Source organism: Brachyhypopomus gauderio, chromosome 8 (genome assembly GCF_052324685.1).
Source record: "Brachyhypopomus gauderio isolate BG-103 chromosome 8, BGAUD_0.2, whole genome shotgun sequence".
In the NCBI taxonomy this organism is placed as follows: domain Eukaryota; kingdom Metazoa; phylum Chordata; class Actinopteri; order Gymnotiformes; family Hypopomidae; genus Brachyhypopomus; species Brachyhypopomus gauderio.
This window is the reverse complement of record NC_135218.1, coordinates 22,200,071-22,220,997: the sequence shown is the minus strand read 5'-3', so window position 1 is coordinate 22,220,997 and position 20,927 is coordinate 22,200,071. Positions and strand designations below refer to the sequence as shown.

The following is a 20,927-nucleotide window of genomic DNA, read 5'->3' as shown; positions in this document are numbered from 1 at the left end:
TTTGTTGTTGTTAAAAAGGTCTTAAACTGTTTTTAAAGGTCATGGGCATCCATAATTATGTAAAACACCATTGTCGACTAAAACATTTGCTAGATAAATCTGCTAATCAAATGAAATAAAAGTAATAAATTAAAGTAGCCTATAGGCTACACTTTCTGACTTCACTCCTGTGCCGAATTCCTTTAGAAACTGCGCAAGTAAACTTTGGCCTTCGGCTGTATTTACGACAGACTTTATCTTCAGGAAGTGAAATGATACTTCTTGTCTTTACTCTACGGGTACTGTGTAAACCAGCTAATATGGTTATAACCGCACGAATAAATGCACCGCCGCCTTCTTCATACTCCACGGGCGAGTATAGCGGCCAGAGTGACACTGACGTAGCTCTGACGTGTCTCTGACGTCGCCGTTCTCGCGCTCTCCCCGAGCAGCGAGATGCATTCTGGGTCTACAACAAGATGGCGGCGCCCTTGCACAAGTGCTGAGATAGCCGCAGTTCTCGACGGGAACAAGAGAGCCGAACGGAACCGGCCGGGTCGCTACGGCGCTTAAACTCCACTGAAGACCACACACACACGGGGAGGGAACAGTTACTGTAACGCCCCGGGCTGCGGCGACGGCGTGTGGCGTGGCTCAGGCAGAGTGTGGGTGCGAGGATGGGCCTGGGTCGGAGCCGCTGGCCCTAACCAGGAGCGGGCAGAACCACCGCGGCTCCCCCTGCGCACACATACCGCTCCAGCTCGGCTCCGACGGCTTTCACGTTCTGCAGAAGTTGTGGACGCTGCCGTATAATCTGCTGACGGGAGCGATCTGCGCCACCGCCTCGGTCCTGGTCGGGAGACGCGCTGGTTCCGCCGCGGCGGTTCGTGGGTTGGAGATCTCGCCGAGGTCCGTACCGACCTGTCAGAGCCAGCGCTGTGGTGGCGAACATGCTGTTCCAGCTGTGTGTGTGTGTGTGTGTGTGTGTGTGTGTGTGTGTGTGTGTGTGTGTGTGTGTGTGTGTAAACTGGTCGACCTTGGCTTCATAGAGCTGTCACTGACGTTTGAGTTAGAGTGTGAGGTGCTCCTGTTTTGATGTGGTTCAGTGGTTGGGTGATTTTTTTTTGCTTCATATCCAAGTTAGAAATTGGTTTGAACACTTTCTCACTTTCGATTGCTAGTTTTCCTTCTCAGAAAATGTAGGTGATGCCTTTGTTTTCATCACTGTTAACATAATTATGTGGAGTAGAGAGTTGTGATATAACTGTAGTTTGAAAAAGGCCACTGTCACACTAAAGGAGATGATATGGGTTAGGATTTCCTTTGATTATGGAATTTTGGCCTACATCTTGTTACAGGTATGTTTTATCTGACAGACTTGTAGTAAATCACAACATGTTTCTTGTACTGTTTACTGTGTTGTCTGAGAGGAGCCAGAGTGGTGTAAACTGGGTACTGTAGTGTTACTGTTAGTTAATTCAGTGTTTACTGTTAGTGGCTTTTTAAGTCTGTCGGTCACATTCATCATTATGAAATAGCAAAAAGAAAAATAGTCACATGTTCTTCTATTTGGCCCTTTGATTGTCATGCACTAGTTCACTTTGGGTGCACTAGTATTTGCTGCTATTTTGTTACTCATCTTGTACAACACCAGAACCATAATTCGCCAAATGTTTGTTATGAAGATGTTAAAATAATACTTTTCGCAATGTGATGTGAAGGTCTGACATCTGTGCTGCTGTCAGCTACACCTCATCTCCGCATCACCTTTGTTTAGTCTAAAATTTGTTTGAAATTACAGTTCTGGTCATCATTACATTGTTTAGGTGTGCTCACAATGTTTAAAGTCTGTGTTCTATATACTGGTCCAATTTTTTTTCTGAAGTGCATTTTCCCAGAATAAATCAAAAGATGTCACTCTTTATGTATCTAAACTTTTTTTACTGCTAAATGGGGAAATCAACCAGTGTATGGTAACTTCAACAAGAAAAAAGTATAGCACTCTCGTTTTAAAAGGCTGTAACATTGGTTGATATAGATAATTTTTTTAAAACATCATTCCTAAATAGAAAAAAAGTAATCTACTTTAATCTATGATATGAAGTCTCTTGACTGACTCTCTGTCTCAAAACACTGTTGATAGACATGCAGTGTCTCTGACTGGGAGGTGTGTGCGTGTGTGTGTGTGTGTGTTGCAGAAGTCTGATGAATATGGATGCTGAGATCCTTCAGTCGCCCGTGGTGGGGCTGTCTGAGGAAGAGGAGGCTGACGTGAGTGACTGGAACCTGCCGCTCGCCTTCATGAAGAAGAGGCACCTGGAGAAGATCGAGGGCTCCAAAGCGCTCGCACAGAGCTGGAGGATGAAGGACAGGGTGAGGGAGAGAGAGAAAGAGAGAGTGTGTGAGAGAGAGAGAGAGGTGGGGGGAGGTGATAGTGTGAAGAAGGGTTGAGACATTTTCCTGAGGGAAAGTGGCATGTTTTGCTAGGGGATGTAACAGCACAGGACAAGGGGTGTGTGTGTGTGTGTGTGTGTATGTGTGTGTGTGCATGCGTGTGTGCATGTGCATGTGAGTGCATGCATGTGTGCCCGTGTGGGTGTGTGTGCGTGCGCGCCCATGCGTTTGCATGTGGCTGTGCGCACTTTTCTGGGTCAGCTTTGCTTAGCTGCACACAGCGCCATCAGTGGCAGGGAACGGTACTGCATGGTTCAGGGTTTTCCCTCTTCCAACACACCTGCCAATAACCATCAGCTGAACTGAGGCAAACTGCAGAGTCCTGCAGTCCTCTAGGGCTAAGAGCTCCTCCCACTCATGCTGCGCTTCTGACAATAACAAAACGCTTGTTATATCTATATATACAAAGGGTAAAAGAAAATGGGCTCCATTTTTTCAACCCGAATGCCATTTGTCCTGGGAACTGATATGACTCCAACTGGGGGATTGTGAAACAGTGGGAGTTTTCCAGTACAAGTAAGGGAGCTAACCTTTACCACACAAACAGACCTCTCAAAATGCCAAGCCTGGTGTAGCAATGCATTCATTTGGATGATGTACTTATGTGACACAGCTCTCCTGCTGGGTAATTAGGCTATATGTCAGGCTCTTATGGTTCACAGTATTGTCTTCTGTGTTTAGTAAGCCTTAAACCCTACTGCATAAGGTAGTTATAGCACTGGCAAGCCCGTTTTGGCAATAGTTTGTGAGTCATCTTTAAGACTTTTATTGCTTAGCAGAAAAATGGATGCCATTTCAATGGCTTTATTATTAGACTTTCTGTAGGGATTAAGGCACTTTAAGCCATTTAAGCTTCATCTGCATATTCAGGCTTCTTTCGTAGCCTCATAAATGATCTCGTATAGTAAACATCTTAAAAGTAAATATAATGATAGTGTCTCAGATTGTGAGATGCATGGAACACGTTTTAACAACTGGACGTTGTTATTCTCGTTTTGACTCTCGATAAGAAACTTTGCAACTGGGTGGTGTAGCAGTTGCAGGAGAGCTCTCTCTCTGGTCAAACAACAAACAAAGTGAGACACCGTGGATCACAAGTCCAGTCCTGCCACAGGGTGCTTGGGATCTTTGAGGAGTAGTACAGCGTGGTACGGTTAGCGTACAGGGCCTATGCCTGCATGTGTGTGTGTGATGTCATTTCCCCATGCCTGCATGCATGTGATGTCATTTCCGCTTGCCCACGTGCATCCAGCCACAGGTGGGGGTTGCAGGAGGCGCTGAGGGCCCAGCACCACGGCAGGGGCCAATCCACCCTTGGGTTTCAAAACCACAAGCTCAGCATATTTACTCCATCATTCTGGAGTGGGTTTTGCACTATGGGCCTTTCTCCCGATGTGGCATTTTACACGCATTGTGCTAGAAGATAAAAGCGTAGAAGGTTGTTTCCTACAGAATGGTGTAGTACGGAATAGCCCAGGCCACAGAACAAACCTCTGACAGGAGCTGTAGGTGCTGCGCCCATTAAAAATGGATCCCAGCTGTCCTATTGCTTTAAGTGCTGAGTACAAAGGCAGAAATCAGGCCTGATGAATCTCTGTTGCTTGGTTGAACCTTGCTGAGTTTATCCTTTTTTTTTTTTGTATAAAATATTCATGCTTAAAGCGACTTTCTCTAAAAGGTACGCCGGTAAAATCCTAATATCTACAAATGGAGTTTTCGTATTCAGCCTCTGGCATGTGATACAGTGAAGAATGGCCAAGCATTAAGTGGGAGTTTCATAACCTCGTCCAGCTGAATCAAGATTTGGTCGGATGAATTTCAAAGATGGTCCTGAATCTTTTTTTTTTCCTCTTGCTTTTTGGACCGGGTTTGTGTGCAGATGGTGGCAGCTCGCTGAAGGGTGATGTTTTCTTGAAGGGTGATGTATTCCTGAATGGTGGCGTTGCTCTGAATGGTGGTGTATTACTGAAGGGTGGTGTATTACTGAAGGATGGTGTATTACTTAAGGGTGGTGTTTTCCTGAATGGTGGCGTATTACTGAAGGTTGGTGTTTTCCTGAATGGTGGTGTGTTTTCCTGAAGGGTGGTGTGTTTTCCTGAAGGGTGGTGTGTTTTCCTGAAGGGTGGTGTATTACTGAAGGGTGGTGTATTACTGAAGGGTGGTGTGTTTTCCTGAATGGTGGTGTGTTTTCCTGAAGGGTGGTGTATTACTGAAGGGTGGTGTATTTTCCTGAATGGTGGTGTATTACTGAAGGGTGGTGTGTTTTCCTGAATGGTGGCGTATTACTGAAGGGTGGTGTATTACTGAAGGGTGGTGTATTACTGAAGGGTGGTGTTTTCCTGAAGGGTGGTGTTTTCCTGAAGGGTGGTGTTTTCCTGAAGGATGGTGTATTACTGAAGGATGGTGTATTACTGAAGGGTGGTGTATTACTGAAGGGTGGTGTATTACTGAAGGGTGGTGTTTTCTGTGCCTGTGAAGCATTTCCCTTCTGTTTGATGGTAGAACATTCAAGAAGAGGGGCGACTATATCTTTGACTGGAGGCTAAATCTTCTTGTATTGCAGCATCAGTCAGAGGATAGATAAATACCTCTGGACTTGTGCCCTGACTAAATGGATTGTGTCATTGATTTTTAGGGTGTTAATGAACTGTTATTTCTGACCACAAAAAATGGTCTATTGATCATTTTACTATTGATCGTTTTACAGACCTCCCCTCAAAAAACCAAGCCGATACCAGCACACACACGATATATCGTCCAAGCCCCACGCGGTCCAGTGGGACAGATAAAACTGGTAGTCTATTGCCAGTCCACTCCTGCTCTGTGTGTGTGTGTGTGTGTGTGTGTGTGCGCCTCCTGGTGCCCTTTGTAAACTGCTGTAAATGATGATGAGCATCATGGGAAATCAAGGCCATTATGACGTTATTTTTCGTGGGCCTGTTCTCCTCCGGTGGCTGACTGCATCAATACGGCGAGGACATTGGCCACTGGGTGCTTGGAGTGGGACGCTTTTAACTGGTGTGGGCCGTAAGTTATGTTACAGTTAAAACTGCGAGCTCCATGGCCCTTGAGCAGGTTGTTGCTGTACCTTAAGCCAATTGGAAGAATTATCTGTCTATTAAAGGGCTGGATCCACTCCCGGTGGACAGTAGGCGTTATTGCGGATGCATTTGCGCTGATTGATAGTTTGTTTATTTTGGTAGCATTTGTGCGAATCCGAGACGAGACTTTCCACAATGGCGCCTCAGAGGCGTTACGAGTGGCCGTTACGAGTGGCCGTTACGAGTCGAACGTTTCATCGGGATTCTGGTGCCTGCTCTTCGATTGGCTATCGTACACTGCGGAGCTGCAAAGGAGCACGTTCACACGTCTGCAAGCGTGAGCCATGAGGCGGACAACGTTGGCTACGCTGGGACTCAGAAGCTCTGGGATGGACGCGTCGTACTGGAGGGCTCCTCGCTTGTGTCGCCCTTTGCTTAAACTTCAACCAGACTTTCCGATATATGAAGACCTTAAGTTATACACTTTCACGTGTGCTGTCCCCAGATCCGATCGGCCTTTGTGTTCGGTCTGTTGCTGAACCGCTCCGGTTTTCGCAGAAGCACCGTAGTCCTCAGAGCGTCTGCTGCGGTCTTCGATGGATCTATGGTTCTTGTGGCCTAGATGAAAGGAATGGGAGTCTCACCCAAATACGCCTCACACGGTGACTGCGTGCGGTGACTGGGTGCGGTGACTGGGTGCGGTGACTGGGTGCGGTGACTGGGTGCGGTGACTGGGTGCGGTGACTGCGTCTGCTCATGTTCATTGCCAGTGTGAGTCCATTGTGATGCGTGCGTTTGTGCACGTGGTGAACGCGTCGTGCGTGGTGAGTGTACCGCAGCTGCCTGCGTGCAGAGAGCGAGTGGTGCACGTGTGCGGTCACGTGTGAGCGTGTGGGCGTGTGACGAGGGCATTTGAGCGTTCTCTTTCTCTCTCGCCGCGTTGTTCTCCGGCAGAAACGCCCTGACTCAGCCTCCTGTCTCCTCTTTCACTCCACAAACGGCGGCGTCAGCTCTCCGGAGGGCTGGCTCACCACGCCTCTGACGCTGCCGTCTCCGTTGGAAACGGGCCCTTACAGCTGACTGCCCGGCCGGCTGCGAAGCGAACAGGACCCGGATCAGCGCTGCATTCCTCTGCACGCACACTGTACCCACGATGGGAGACCAGTGTCAGTTTACTGCTGAGAACATCAGGCCCGCTACTCTGAGAATATTTGTTGCCCTGGGGCGTCTGTGTGGTTTAGAGAGGGGCAAAGAAGAAACCGTTTATCGTATACTTGTTCCTGCACAGTAGTCGTTTCATTGACGTTATTAGCTGTGTATCATTCACCTAATTCCCCTCAAGGCCTCAGTTTTTTTTATTTTAATTATGGCACTAAATATGACTGCTTATGCCCTCAGAAATGCGCAATATAAATATGATGGCTTGTGCCCTCAGAAATGTGTAATATAAATATGACTGCTTATGCCCTCAGAAATGCGCAACGGCGGCCATTTAGGGATATTTAGCGTCAAGCCCCACTGGGAGTGGCGAGTGGCTGGTGTTTCCTGGCGGCTGCTGGCCGGCCTGTGTGTTTTCTCCCTGGACTTCCTCTGCCTACAGAGCTCCATGCCCTTAAAACTGCTCCGACATGCACAGAGACAGCTGCCTTGGCTGTTAAGTGTGCTCATTTGCTCTTTCTCTCTCTCTCTCTCTCTCTCTCTCTCTCTCTCTCTCTCTCTTTCACACGTTTCCCTCCCTTTATCGCTGTCTCTGTCTATCTCTGTCGGTCTCTATCTATCTCTGTCTCTCTTTATCTATCTCTGTCTCTCTCTATCTATCTCTGTCTGCCTCTATCTGTCTCTGTCTGTCGCTATCTGTCTCGGTCTCTTTCTCTTTCACACTGCAGTGTCTGTTTCTTCCCTCCCTCTCTCCCTCCCTCTCTCCCTCCCTCTCTTCCTCCCTCCCTCCCTCCCTCTCTCCCTACCTCCTGCAGTACTGTGTATCAATAGTGTATTGATAAGGGCTCAGGAGATTGGCAGTTCTAAAGGTCACGATGCTAGAGGTCAAATAGCCCTGTGGACCTCGTTTCCGTGGTTCTGCTAGTTTCCGTGGTTCTGCTGGTGGGGGACCAGCCAGCTCAGCTCAGTCCTCATACCCGCTCACACAGCGAGGAACTGTACCGTGGAGCTTGTCTGTCTGGACGACAACAATGTTCAGAATTCCCTTTTTCCTAGAGAAAGTTTTAATTGAGTGTGTGAGCGTGTGTGTGAGCGTGTGTGTGAGAGAGTGTGTGTGAGAGTGTGTGAGAGAGTGTGTGTGAGAGTGTGTGTGAGAGTGTGTGTGAGAGTGTGTGAGAGTGTGAGTGTGTGTGTGTGCGTGCACACTGTAAGGTGTGGACACATAACACAGAGCTGAGTCCCCATGTCTGGTGATTTTGGTGGGTCAGTATCTCTGGGGTTTATACAAACAGAGAGAGAGAGATTAAGTCTCCTTAATCATGCTTAGTATGGATGCAGCATTGTGAATCTACACATGTACATGTACACACAAACACACACATACACACAAACACACACACGCTCAGCAGGTGTGCTGCCTGTCATCTGCGTTCAGTCATGAATATAACGTCCTATGTTTACAGTCCAGCTTTGCGTCCACCTGCGGGCCGACAGCATTTCAGGCTAAAACCCTCGTGAAGTCTCACCAAACACTTCACATCCTGTCGTACCTTCTACCCAGCGTGGACACCAGGCTCCGTTCGGGACGGGCATCGCACTTTTCCACAGTGGCAGTCACCTGTTTGAACCTACTGTCCGTGTTGCCTCTGTTGGCTAATCATCTCGATCATGTAGTGTCTAATGGACACTATTCAACATGATCGTACGGGGTGTTGGAGTCTACTGCAAAGTTCCTGGTGTAATCCGTGGAACAGGAAACTGCGATCCAACAGAACCGGCTTCCTCGGTTAACTTGTGCAGGTAGACGTCCTGCTCTTAACCCCTTCACTAAACCCCCTTGTAAGCCAGTCATTTATTTATCTATTTTTAACCCCCTGGTTTCCTTACATGAACATGTGGATGTCGGAATGCAACGGCCCTCTTCCTGTCCGAGCGTTTACAGTGATATACAAGTCCTACCGCAAGCATGCAGGACACATGCCCCCTTATCCGTGAACCCGTCCGTGACGGCGTGGGCAGGTCGTGTCCGAGCTGCAGGAGAGCCCATCAGCTCCTGAGAGGTTGTAAACACGCTCCATGCAGACACGTCTGGCTGCGGGCCAAATGAGCCCGTAATGATATAAAACGGCCCGGCCTCTTTGCGTAACGGGCCAAAGCTGTGATTTACACACACCATGTGTATGGGTGTGTGTGTGTGTGTGTGTGTGTGTGTGTGTGTGTGTGTGTGTGTGTGTGTGTGTGTGTGTATGCTTGTGCATGTAAGGTGCTCATACGTGCGTGCGTGTGTGTGTGTGTGTGTGTGTGTGTTTGGGACTGAGCCAGTGATATCGCTTCACAGGCCGGTTCAGGACTGTGACCTCATGTCAGTCCTTGCTAGCTAGCGGCCGGAGTTCAGCCGGGTTTTGCACGGGTGAGCGATCCCGCTGGAACGTGCCGTCTCCTGGCAACCGGCTCCTCGCCGCAATGGGGAAGTTGCTCTTTTCGTTTCCACGCCACTTCCTGTCTGAAAAGTGTGACGGGACTTTCTTAATCACGCTGTGAGTTCAGGTCTCGCCCTTCCTTCTGTCTGAAGCACAGTTTCCTTCTTCCTTTTCTGCAGTTATAACGAGCAGAGATACGTGTGGAGACTTGAGTGGTGACTTGTGTGATTCGTCACAGACGCCCGAGCAGAGTTGTGGGGACTGTGTGTGGAGACCTGCGTCTCTGTGCAGTTCAGGAGTCTTGGAGACCTGCGTCTCTGTGCAGTTCAGGAGTCTTGGAGACCTGCGTCTCTGTGCAGTTCAGGTGTCTGGAGACCTGCGTCTCTGTGCAGTTCAGGTGTCTGGAGACCTGCGTCTCTGTGCAGTTCAGGTGTCTTGGAGACCTGCGTCTCTGTGCAGTTCAGGTGTCTGGAGACCTGCGTCTCTGTGCAGTTCAGGTGTCTTGGAGACCTGCGTCTCTGTGCAGTTCAGGTGTCTTGGAGACCTGCGTCTCTGTGCAGTTCAGGTGTCTGGAGACCTGCGTCTCTGTGCAGTTCAGGTGTCTGGAGACCTGCGTCTCTGTGCAGTTCAGGTGTCTGGAGACCTGCGTCTCTGTGCAGTTCAGGTGTCTTGGAGACCTGCGTCTCTGTGCAGTTCAGGTGTCTTGGAGACCTGCGTCTCTGTGCAGTTCAGGTGTCTTGGAGACCTGCGTCTCTGTGCAGTTCAGGTGTCTTGGAGACCTGCGTCTCTGTGCAGTTCAGGTGTCTTGGAGACCTGCGTCTCTGTGCAGTTCAGGTGTCTTGGAGACCTGCGTCTCTGTGCAGTTCAGGTGTCTGGGAGACCTGCGTGGTGGTAGACCAGCAGCTGGCAATATGGCCAAAATACACTGTTACAATGCTTGTGATTGTGGTGATGTGCCGTATCCATGACCACACAGTGACTGCAGTGACTGTTGTATTTAACCATTCCAATACAAACTTTTAAAGTAAGAATCCAAGGTAAAGATCCGCTAAAAATCACACAATGACCAGTAACCATGGAGATTAAAGTTGACAGTTTGACACCAGTCTAAATCTATTTTAGATGGTGTGTCATGGCGTAGCTTCGTATCGATGACTGCAAAAGTCCCTTCTGTGTTCCAACAGCATCACCGCTGAAAGGAGCGTCAGAGTCTCCTGCTCCTCCCCCCTCGGCCGTGGTTTACCAGGTTGCTGGCTTAGCACTTTTATCTCAGTCGTCCATCTTTGCCGGCTGAAACCCGGTCCCCCGCGGGCCGAGCTATCAGCGGCCAGACGCCCGTCACTGGTGCCATTACAACAGCACCTGTCAGTCAAAGCGCGCTCCCTGAAGGGTTAGCGTCGCTGGCCACACTCGCTCTTATCACGGTGGAGGAGTGATATCATCTGCCACTCTTCCCATCCTTTCTCCCCCCGCCTTTCTCTTTTAATGTCTGGGACTATCGAAGCGTGTGTGTGTGTGTGTGTGTGTGTGTGTGTGTGTGTGTGTGTGTGTGTGTGTGTGTGTGTGTGTGTGTGTGTGTGTGTGTGTGTGTGTGTGTGTGTGTGTGTGTGTGTGTGTGTGTGTGTGTGTGTGTGGGGCGTTTGTTTGTTTGACCCTGCTGCCCTTCAGCTAGGCTGTGGGTCTGAACACGGCACCGCTGAGCTGTGACTGACCTGCTCAGGCTCTCTGACTGCAGCCTGGAAAAGTTTTTAGGCACCGTGGAGAATGTTGCATTTATTTAATTCTTTCTCTTCTGTCTCTTCTCTCTGCAATGCACCTCTTTCCATCTCCTCTCCGTCTGTCTCTCCCTCCGTCTCCTGCTCTCCCTTTCTCCACAGATGAAGACGGTGAGTGTGGCTCTTGTGCTGTGTCTCAATGTTGGCGTAGATCCTCCTGATGTGGTGAAGACCTCACCCTGTGCCAGGCTGGAATGCTGGATAGGTAACGTCCACCGCTTATACATCCACTCATCCATCCACCCATCCATTCACACATCCATCCACACATCCACTCATCCAGCCATCCATCCATTCACACATCCACCCATCCACTCACACATCCACCCACTCATCCATCCACCCGCACACCTCCTTGTCCTTTTCAGCATCTCAGTGATGCTCAGTGATTTGCTGATCATGCTCAGTGATTTGCTGATAACCTGTTACTCATCTACCTACACACCAGAGAGTAACACGTCTGATAACCTGTTACTCATCTACCTACACACCAGAGTAACACGTCTGATAACCTGTTACTCATCTACCTACACACCAGAGTAACATGTCTGATAGTCTGTTACTAATCTACCTACACACCAGAGAGTAACACGTCTGATAACCTGTTACTCATCTACCTACACACCAGAGAGTAACACGTCTGATAACCTGTTACTCATCTACCTACACACCAGAGAGTTACATGTCTGATTACCTGTTACTCATCTACCTACACACCAGAGAGTAACGCGTCTGATTACCTGTTACTCATCTACCTACACACCAGAGAGTAACGCGTCTGATTACCTGTTACTCATCTACCTAGACACCAGAGAGTAACACATCTGATTACCTGTTACTCATCTACCTACACACCAGAGTAACGCGTCTGATTACCTGTTACTCATCTACCTACACACCAGAGAGTAACGCGTCTGATTACCTGTTACTCATCTACCTAGACACCAGAGAGTAACACATCTGATTACCTGTTACTCATCTACCCACACACCAGAGAGTAACACGTCTGATTACCTGTTACTCATCTACCTACACACCAGAGAGTAACACGTCTTATAACCTGTTACTCATCTACCTACACACCAGAGAGTAACACATCTCATAACCCGTCACACTTCAACCTACAGATTTAAAGCTGCAGTGGCCAATGAAAAGTGATTAAAAAATTCCAAATTTTAACCAATATATGTATTTACAAATCCCTTTACATTTTAGCCAATCGTTGTTGTGATCTTCATTCATTGCCGGTTAGCGCGTCTGGATGAGTGGGGTTGACCTTCTACCAGTGTCCTCTTATCCTTCACCTCCTTCTGCACCGCCGCCTCACTGCATGCCTGCTGTGCACAATTCACCAATATCTCAATCCATAAGCGATTGATCTCCACCCGCCCCCTCCGTCTCTCCCCCACATTGTTTTGGCTTGCCAGCCCTACATCCGCCAGGCCATCCGCTCATGTTTCACATCCAGTAAGAGGCATCGCCACCCCCCTTTCCCCGCCCCTTTCCCCGCCCCTTCACCATCTCACCACGCTTGACCTGACCAATGTTCTTCGGAATATGCTTCATACCTTCTGGCGCTTCTTATTAATTGAATGTAATTTTTGAGAACAGAACGGTCTGCGTTTGTTTATTTGCAAACCAGTCGCACAAATGTTTGCTTTGTTCCTAATGCATAATTAATGTGCAAGGTAATGACCAGTTAATTATCGTTTGGCTTCCCACGTAGCTTGTGCAAACACAACTCATAATTGTGCTGAGGAATTATTAATAGTGCCGCTGTTCCCCCGTGCCGTGGTGAAGTATGTTGTGCTGTTTTTCCTCCAGATCCTCTGTCAATGAGTCCTCAGAAAGCCCTAGAGACAATAGGGGCCAACCTCCAGAAACAGTACGAGAACTGGCAACCCAGGGTGAGTGAACTGTTACTGTACCTGAATTCCTGCATCCACCTGCAGGTTTAAACGGGGCTAATCCAGGACTAAGGGACTTATCCCACACCTGAGGTAGTTAACCCAGCAACTGAATGGCCAACCCTTGGCTGAGAGGCGGTTCGGCAGGGCTAAATGTGCTAACTCAATGCAAATGGAGGCCTAACCAATGACAAATTGGACCAACTCTGGGCTACGTGGGCCAACTCTGGGCTAAATGGGCTAAACCAGGACTAGGGGACTAATTTATGACTAGCGCGGCTAACCTAGGGGTGTTAAATGGTCTTTTTGGACTGGTTCTTTTCTTGCAAGCCCATATCACATGCACCACATATTCAGTCTCCTTTAAACATTTTCCCCTCACAAAAATGCACAGGGCTAAGGAGTTGGGGAGGGAGGTGTTTTTCTTTTAGTCTCTGCTTATGTGGCACCAAACAACCGTGTCACTTTCGGCTTTTCTTGTAGTTCCGCACTGGTTCTAATCTGTAAGTCGAGCGCAGTGTTTAACGGGGCGTGAGATCTGAATAGTGTGCGGCAGTGTAGATGTGTGCTGGATCTCGGCTGCATTGCCACTGGATATTTAGAGAAGTGTGTAAGTGTGTTAGGGTTTTGTTTAGATTTTTTTTGGGTCCATGCCGAGTGCTGCTGGAGGCCTGGCAGGAGAAGAGGTAGTGATCACTAGTTTAGAAATCCAGCCTGCCATTTATTAAACATCAAAATTTTACGTCATACATAAAGTATGAGAGAAATATTGACGTTAAGCTGAATGTGAGCGTGCGCCCGTGTGTACGCACATGTGTTTTGAACGATTTGCACGGCGAGGCAACTTTATTTGTGCGGAGAGTTCCAAAAGGGTTCATACAGCTCGGTGTTGAATAATAAAATCGTCATTTGAGTTTTTGCCTTGGCGAGCAGCAGGTCTGATCGGTAGGTCGACGCGTTCGTCAGCGATGGATCTGGAGTGTGTAGAGCAGACGCGTCAGGTGTGTGACGCAGCGCGTTCCGTTCCACGTGACGCTGCCGTTGGAAGCTGTGCGTTTGTTGGTGAAGTCACGCGAGCATGTTCAGCTGTGTACGGGTGGGCGATATGCCAGAAATAGCATATTGCGATATTAGAAGACACTGGTGATGCACGATAAAAAAAGGTGTTGAAAAGCTATCAGAATGTTTCTCCCAATGTTTACAAAAAGAAAGATAAAATAATTGTAAAAGAAAAAAAAGATAATTGCACGGCGTGACCATGCAAGAAATGTTCAGACTGTAATTCTTTGTCAAATATATCATGGTTGGTCAGTTTTCTAGACAGAGGAGCATGAAGTTTTTCTCTCCATATTTAAAGATCCTAGTGAATTAATTATAGTGCACTGCAGTACCTCTGGAGGCTTTCTCTGTAGCTGAGCAGGGAACCCCTCTAGAAAACTTCTCCCTGTGGGGAAAAGGGGCTTCAAATTCAAATCCTGAGATTGGACCAAGGGAACCGAATGGTTCAGAGTTCCAGCGGTCCTGATGTTCTTGATCCAATCTGGGCCGGTGGAATTCCGGCGCCTGACAGAGGCACCATCTGTCCCTGCGGCCGCACACAGGACTCCTGGGGGGCCCGGAGCTTGCTGGGCTGAGCAGATGGGACCGATTTGGCCCCACGCGGCCCCGTTAATCGCTGTCGTCTGGTAGACGGGGAGGGGCCGCCAAGGGTGAGACTTGATCGTGTGGCTCTCTGGGATGGCCGAGGGCTGCCGATCTGGGTGACCATCCTCGTCGGAGCGAGCTGGGAGTTCGTGGGCTGGGTGCTTGCGGGCCCCAGCATGAAGGTCTTTAGTCCAGTCTATCCGTCTGATGTGTGCAGTTATGGCGTTGGATGTGGGGGAAGCCGCCGTCCACCCCACTCTCTGTACACAGTCCCCTCCAACCCCACCTCACACCCAGTCCCACAGGTGGCATCTCTGGAGCCCATGTGTAAGCAGGTCTCTGGCCCAGTGAAGCGGAGAGGGCAGACTCCACCCCCAACCCCCACTCTGTCCAGTCCAACACCCCCTAACGTGCTCCTCTTCAATATTTGATACCTCGATCTCTTTCATCCCCCCCCTCCACCCGTCCCAATATTTCACAACCATCCCTTGCTTTTTAATCGCCCAGCGAGAGAGGGATATTCCACCCGCAGTTGTTCTAATGAATGATCGCTTAGTACGAGAGGGCAGAATTTCAAAGAGGGGCAAGAACAGAAGACGGCCTCGACACGGCTGCTTTAATCATGTCGTCCGGCCCCGTCGTCATTTCTTAAAGACACAAACTGGGCACGCTGCTGTCCTCACACATTTTTTCTGGCCTTTTGGTTTTTCTGGCGGTCTCTCTCTCTCTCTCTCTCTCTCCAACTGGCAGGTTCCCAGCTGGTAGGGCTGCTATACCAGTGCTCTAGCACCAAGGGTCAAGGGTTCGATTCCCAGAGAGCACAGAGACGGTCACCCTGATAAACATGCTGTAAATGTCAGCGAAATTGTAAAAATTGCAAGAGGAGGCTAAACTCTGTCCCTTCCTCACCGTTTTTCTCCTCTGTGATGCTTCTTCTCATGGGGAATGGCTGTGAAGAATCATTGTACATTGCTGTGTATGCTTCAGTTCTGCTGGGGCTGACGGACTCTCCCCCCCCACCACCCACACGTGGACAGACATTTTCATCCCAAAATGCTAGTGTTTTTCGGCCAAAACCGGCTTATAATGTTAGAAATTGTGTAGTTGTATGGAGCTTCAGTTTATACATGTTGTTGGACCGCTGGTTACACACACACACACACACACACACACACACACAGAACGAACAGGTGTGAACTGCTGGGCCTTTTTGAAGGACATTAGCCTTCTAAAGCCCCTGTGGCAGACATGGGCTTCTTTCTCCCACTACCCTGGCTGTGGTGTAGCTGTCAAAATCCCCTCTGAATTATTAATTAGTTTCTCCCGCTGTTATGTTTCTACTGATTTAAAGCTTTAAAGCTTCGACTCATTGCTGAGAACTATTTAAATAATGTAGGGGGAGACGGAGAGAGAGAGCGAGCAAGAGAAACGGACAGAGTAAAGGAGAGAGACTTTGGTTCTGTGTAACGGCTCTTACATCAGTTACATCAGACTCTTTTGCGTAACAAAATATCATGCAGATAAACCTGTGTATTGAAAGTGCTAATGAATCTCTTTTCTTGCATTACCTACTCTGCTTTGGAGAAGCTTGAATGAAGACGCGCTCCGTCACGAGCAGCCGGCCCGCCTGGTTTCCGTGGTGGTTCTCCAGCTGACGGAGGAGCCTGCAGGGTTAGTTGGTGCTGACGTACTTCGTGCTTTTCTCACTTCGCTTCTTTTGGGGATTCTCGTTCTCAGGCAGGAGCCTCAGTAGCCGCTAATGGGCAGGCAGCGAGATAAACCTCTTCTTCTGTACGTCGATGCAAACCCGGGGGGTGGGATTGGGGGGGGGGGGGGTACTGAGAGACAGTGGGGAATGGAGATGACACCAGAAGATGCTGTTACTTTTATGTCTTGTAATGTAAAATCTTTATTTTATTTTTTTTGAAAATGATCGCTGACATTTTCCGCAAAGGAACGTGAGGATTGTATTTGTGTTTATTAGGCAGTCATACAGTACTGCGTATGCCTTGAGACTTTATGGGCCCTCATTATGGGCCCCGCCCCAGGCCCCATGCTGGACAGTTCACTTTACTCTTCAGTTGTTTAGAAGGTGTTTGGATTATTGATAAGGCTGACACAGCCTCTCGAAAGGTCACCACACCCCCCCATCCCCCATGAGGGGTAACACATCGATTCTGAATCGCTTCAATGAACTGCATGCCCAGAACACTTCTGTTTGCATATACATTTCTAAGCAGAGCATATATTTGCTATTTTTTTTATTATAGCATTATTATTATTATTTATTTTTTTATTAGTTTCACAATTTACTTTCAGAATGTTAAAACATCTCTCGTAGAAAATATATGACCCAAGAATGCAAACTGTGATAACGGAGAATGAATGGATGTCCGTTAGTGTGTTGTGGGCAGAGGGTGTAGACGGGTGTGGTTCAGGGTGGAGAGTTCAGGGTGGAGTTGGAGGGAGAGCGCCTACCCTGCTGTCCAGAGTTGGAATGCTGGAGGTGGTTGTTGGGCAGGTGTGGGCCTGTCTGGTCCTGTCTGAGTGCCGACGGTGTCCCGGCGTCTCGTACGGACGGGTCTCTCGCCGACCGTTTCATGTTTCCAGTTCTCAGACTGTTCTGAATTACAGATACGCAGATGTTATTACAGCAACTTATATCAGTGATTACTCGACCAGACCATGTTCTGCACTGAAGGAACCTTGTGGTGCGTGCGTGCGTGCGTGCGTGCGTGCGGCCACCATCACCCTCACCACTGCTGTGCTCTGCTTTACTGACTTCCATCTTTCTTATGTCACAAACTGGAGCTCCTGGTGCCCCACTCTTGCACTTGTGATGGGCTAACGGCTGGATAACAAACACAGCCTCTCAAATGCTTCTGTGTAAAAAGAAAAAAAAAAACTTGGAATTGACATGAGCAGCCATTGACGAAAACAATGAGGCGGGTCCAATTAGGCAGAAGCCCGGCTATGGTGTTGTTGTCTTGGTTCTGAAATATCTGAAATGTTTTATGTTAATTGGCTCCATTCTTGGACCATATTGTCTGATGCTTTGGAGTTATTTTTAAATATGTGCTACTTTGTGTGTGTGTGTGTGTGTGTGTGTGTGTGTGTGTGTGTGTGTGTGTGTGTGTTCGTGTTCATCCCAGCCTTTCCAGTCCTGTCTCTGCCTGCCGATTGTCCTTGAATGGTGGACAGGGCTCCATTGACCTGGGCCAACCCGAGCAGGCCTGCCAGCTTTGTTAGGGCGTGTAGAGGTGATGTGTGTTAGAACATCCTGTTCCTTGTGTGCTGTAGCCTTTGTGTCATAGTACAGATTTTGTGTTGGAGTGTAGCAGGCAGTGTCATTGATGAAACCTTTTTCTACTCCATAACAAAACCAGAACTGTTCTTAATCTTTCTTTCAGATATTCTTTGCCAAAAAAAAAAAAACTCCACACACACACACACACACACCCGTCAACAAAAATCAATGTAATCTTTCTTACCATTGAATAGCCTGCATATCTCGTATACCAGAGAGTTTTTCTCACCCTGCGTCTCAAGGTGCAGTGAAAACCTTAAGCAGTACAAAACGCACCACATACCAAAATCGCTGAGCAGAATAGCATCCGTGTTCGATCATCGCCGAGCCGGCAGCCCTTAATCAGACCCACAGCAGGTCCGCGTCCCGGTGAGGGAGCGACCCCGTGCGTCGGATACGCGACTACTTCCTGATAAGGCCACGTCTCAAATCGTTGGTTAATTGCCAGTATTGCTTTCTTCAGCGTCGTTATCGCACAGAGCTGCAATGTTCAAATGACTCTGACACTAACCACAAGCTTGTGTTTTTTCTGATAAGATCGGGGTCACGTCGTGGGAATCCACACGGCTGTACCTCGGCACACGTGACTTTGGTGTTGGGTTTTTTTGTTTTGGCGTCCTATCTGCTGAGATCATTAGGTGTTCTGTATGAAACATCACCCCCCTGCGGGCGAGTCCCACACAGACGCTTGGCTGGGGGTGCATGTTGGTGCATGAACGCCTCATTATGTTAAGGGAGTGTGGTTGGGCAGCACCAGAGTGAAGAAGAGAGTCCATGATGCTGACCTTGGCACAGGCAGTGAAAACCTGGTCGGTGTGCTGGTGTGACCCCCTGACGGTCCACGATGTGCATCTATTTCTGCTCAAATTACCGCCGGATGCTGGGAACTTGGCTCAGATGTTGTCGGATGAAACGAGACCAGGAATCTGGGGCTGGAGATCAGGATTCTTGGCAAGCAATTATAACCACTATGTTTGCACTTAGTGTCATAGCAGTTCAGTGACATTTAAGCAAAAAAAGAATACAATACCAGCTTACACACACACACACACACACACACACACACACACACACACACACACACACACAGGCAAATTGCATCCTAGATTTTCCTGCAGTTAAATTCTGCTCTGCAGAAATGGTTTGTCACTAACTATAAAAGGCTGAAGTCAATTATATTGCTTCCTGTTTTACCCACACATCCTTAAACATTCAGTCTCACTTCAACTCCGTTAGTTCCAGGAGATGCTGTCACAATCATGACATGCATTATCAGTAAAGCCCACAGGCATCCTGTGATTGGTTCATACCTCTTAGACCCACCCCTGTGGTTCTTTTTTATTTGTTTTTGACCGGAGACGTTTAATTGTACAACTGTCCAATTAGAGGCTCGACTGATTTCTGTTGGTTGGGGCCATTAGAGGCTGCTCACTGAAGCTCATCTCCTGCTAATGGCACAGTCCTCCAGGGACGTCTCAGCTTCTCCTCTCCCAGATGTCCTCGTGACCACAGGACTGAATCACACCCCCACAGGAAATCATGTGTCTGTGGCAGACAGAACCACCCAAGACTTCAGCTTTTTTTTTTTTTTTTTGCACCTTTTCCTTCATCTGTGATATACCGAAGCTTTAAAAAAAATAAATAAATAACAACAAAAACCTGAAACAACTGATCTGCTTGTGCTGAATGACTGTGAGCTGCCATGAGTTGGAACACATGTTTTGGCTTTAAAGCCTCAGCCTCCTATAAAAGTCCTGGAATTGTTTAGGTTCTCCTCAGCCCAGGAATATAATATCGGGCGAATATATTTGGGCCAATCCGCCATGATCCAGCCACAGGTGGAGCAGTTGAGCTGTCTCCTAGCGCCCCACCTCTCCGCCCCTCCCATTGGTCGCTCCGCCGTAGTCGTGGCTCCCGCTGCGGTGTGGGAGTTTGGAGTATCTCTGGCCGGTGCGTGCGGGAGTCAATGAAAGCGATTGGATTAGCGGATCAGGACGACGATATTGAGACGGCTGAATAGAAGGAGACGGATCTCGGTCCTTCATCCGAAGGACGCGTCTCTCGGCCCTGCGGTGCACGCCGAGGCCTCTTCTTAGTCTGGTCTTCCATGCAGAGGTGCTGCAGTATCTGTGCATGGAGCGCAAGTGATATGATGCACGGGTGTTTTAATAAAGACAGTTCACCTTCCCCTTTGTAACCGCATGGTCTGACCTTATAGAGTGAGCCGGAGAATTTAATTAGAGTAGAGTGCTGATTTGGTTAAATACTCTGTGAGAGTCTATTTGAGAGGGGGAAAGAGAGAGGGATGGGTAGGGAGAGAGAAAGAGAGAGAGAGAGAGAGAGAGCGAGAGAGAGAGAGAGAGATGGCTCCTAACTCTTTTAAGGGATGAGTTCTTTAGAAAGTGCCTGTCTCCCATGTGAGATGCCTTCTTGAACTCGTTTGAGAGGATGGATTGGGAACAGGTTGAAGAGCTTCACGAGGGCTGCACTTCACAAGCATAACAATTAAAGGAGCAGGACATCCTGAGGATTAAGTTCAAAGGAAGGAATTACCACAGTAAGAGCCGAGACACCAGCTGCTTCTGATACGCGGGAACATTCTCAGATCCTGTCGCTTCCTTTATGACATCAGCATATTCTGCCGCCGTGCTGCGTTTGGCACCGTACGCCCAGAATCACCGCGGGATAATAACGGACTAAATTTGCCCAGCAACACCTTAGCAGCACCTCAACATGAACAAGCTATGTAACGTTGCTCCATACTAGAAAGACGTCGAAGGCGGTAGGCCTTTTTTCAGCTGGACGTCTAGACCAGCCGGATTCTAGAAGCTTCCCGACCGTGCCGTACAGCTATAGCACACCAGCCCGTCAGCTGGGTTTGTCTTTATGGACTTGATGCCTAATTCTTCCGTTGTGCCCCTGCTCCTTGAGTATCGTTGGGGTGTACATATCAAATCAGGTCCAATAAGGCTTATTTATATAGGGCATTTTAAAGAGTTACCCTCATGTCCGAGCAGCTTTTACAGAGATCCGGACGTGAGCCCCTAACGAGCGGGCGGGGGGCAGGCGGTTGAACGGATCGTTCAGGCCATCGGCACAAGCACCTGAGTCATCTCCCCAGCTCCACATTAAAGACATCAGTGTGAGGTGGGGTTTGAGACACACAGCCCACACCAGCCTTGGGTGGAGAGCTTCTGATAGCATGTTTGCCTTTTTAATCAAGTCCTTGTTCCACACAGGGC

At 48.6% G+C, this 20,927-nt stretch overlaps 1 protein-coding gene across 1 annotated transcript in view; it reads left to right on the top strand.

The window, feature by feature from the left end:
* The first annotated feature begins 433 nt into the window (after positions 1-433).
* Positions 434-20,927, top strand: part of rptor (regulatory associated protein of MTOR, complex 1) — a 127,880-nt gene continuing 107,386 nt past the window's right edge. The window contains 4 exon segments of the mRNA XM_077015489.1: positions 434-949; positions 2,178-2,352; positions 10,930-11,032; positions 12,652-12,734. Coding sequence (XP_076871604.1) covers positions 930-949; positions 2,178-2,352; positions 10,930-11,032; positions 12,652-12,734 — 381 coding nt within the window. The 5' untranslated portion in view covers positions 434-929.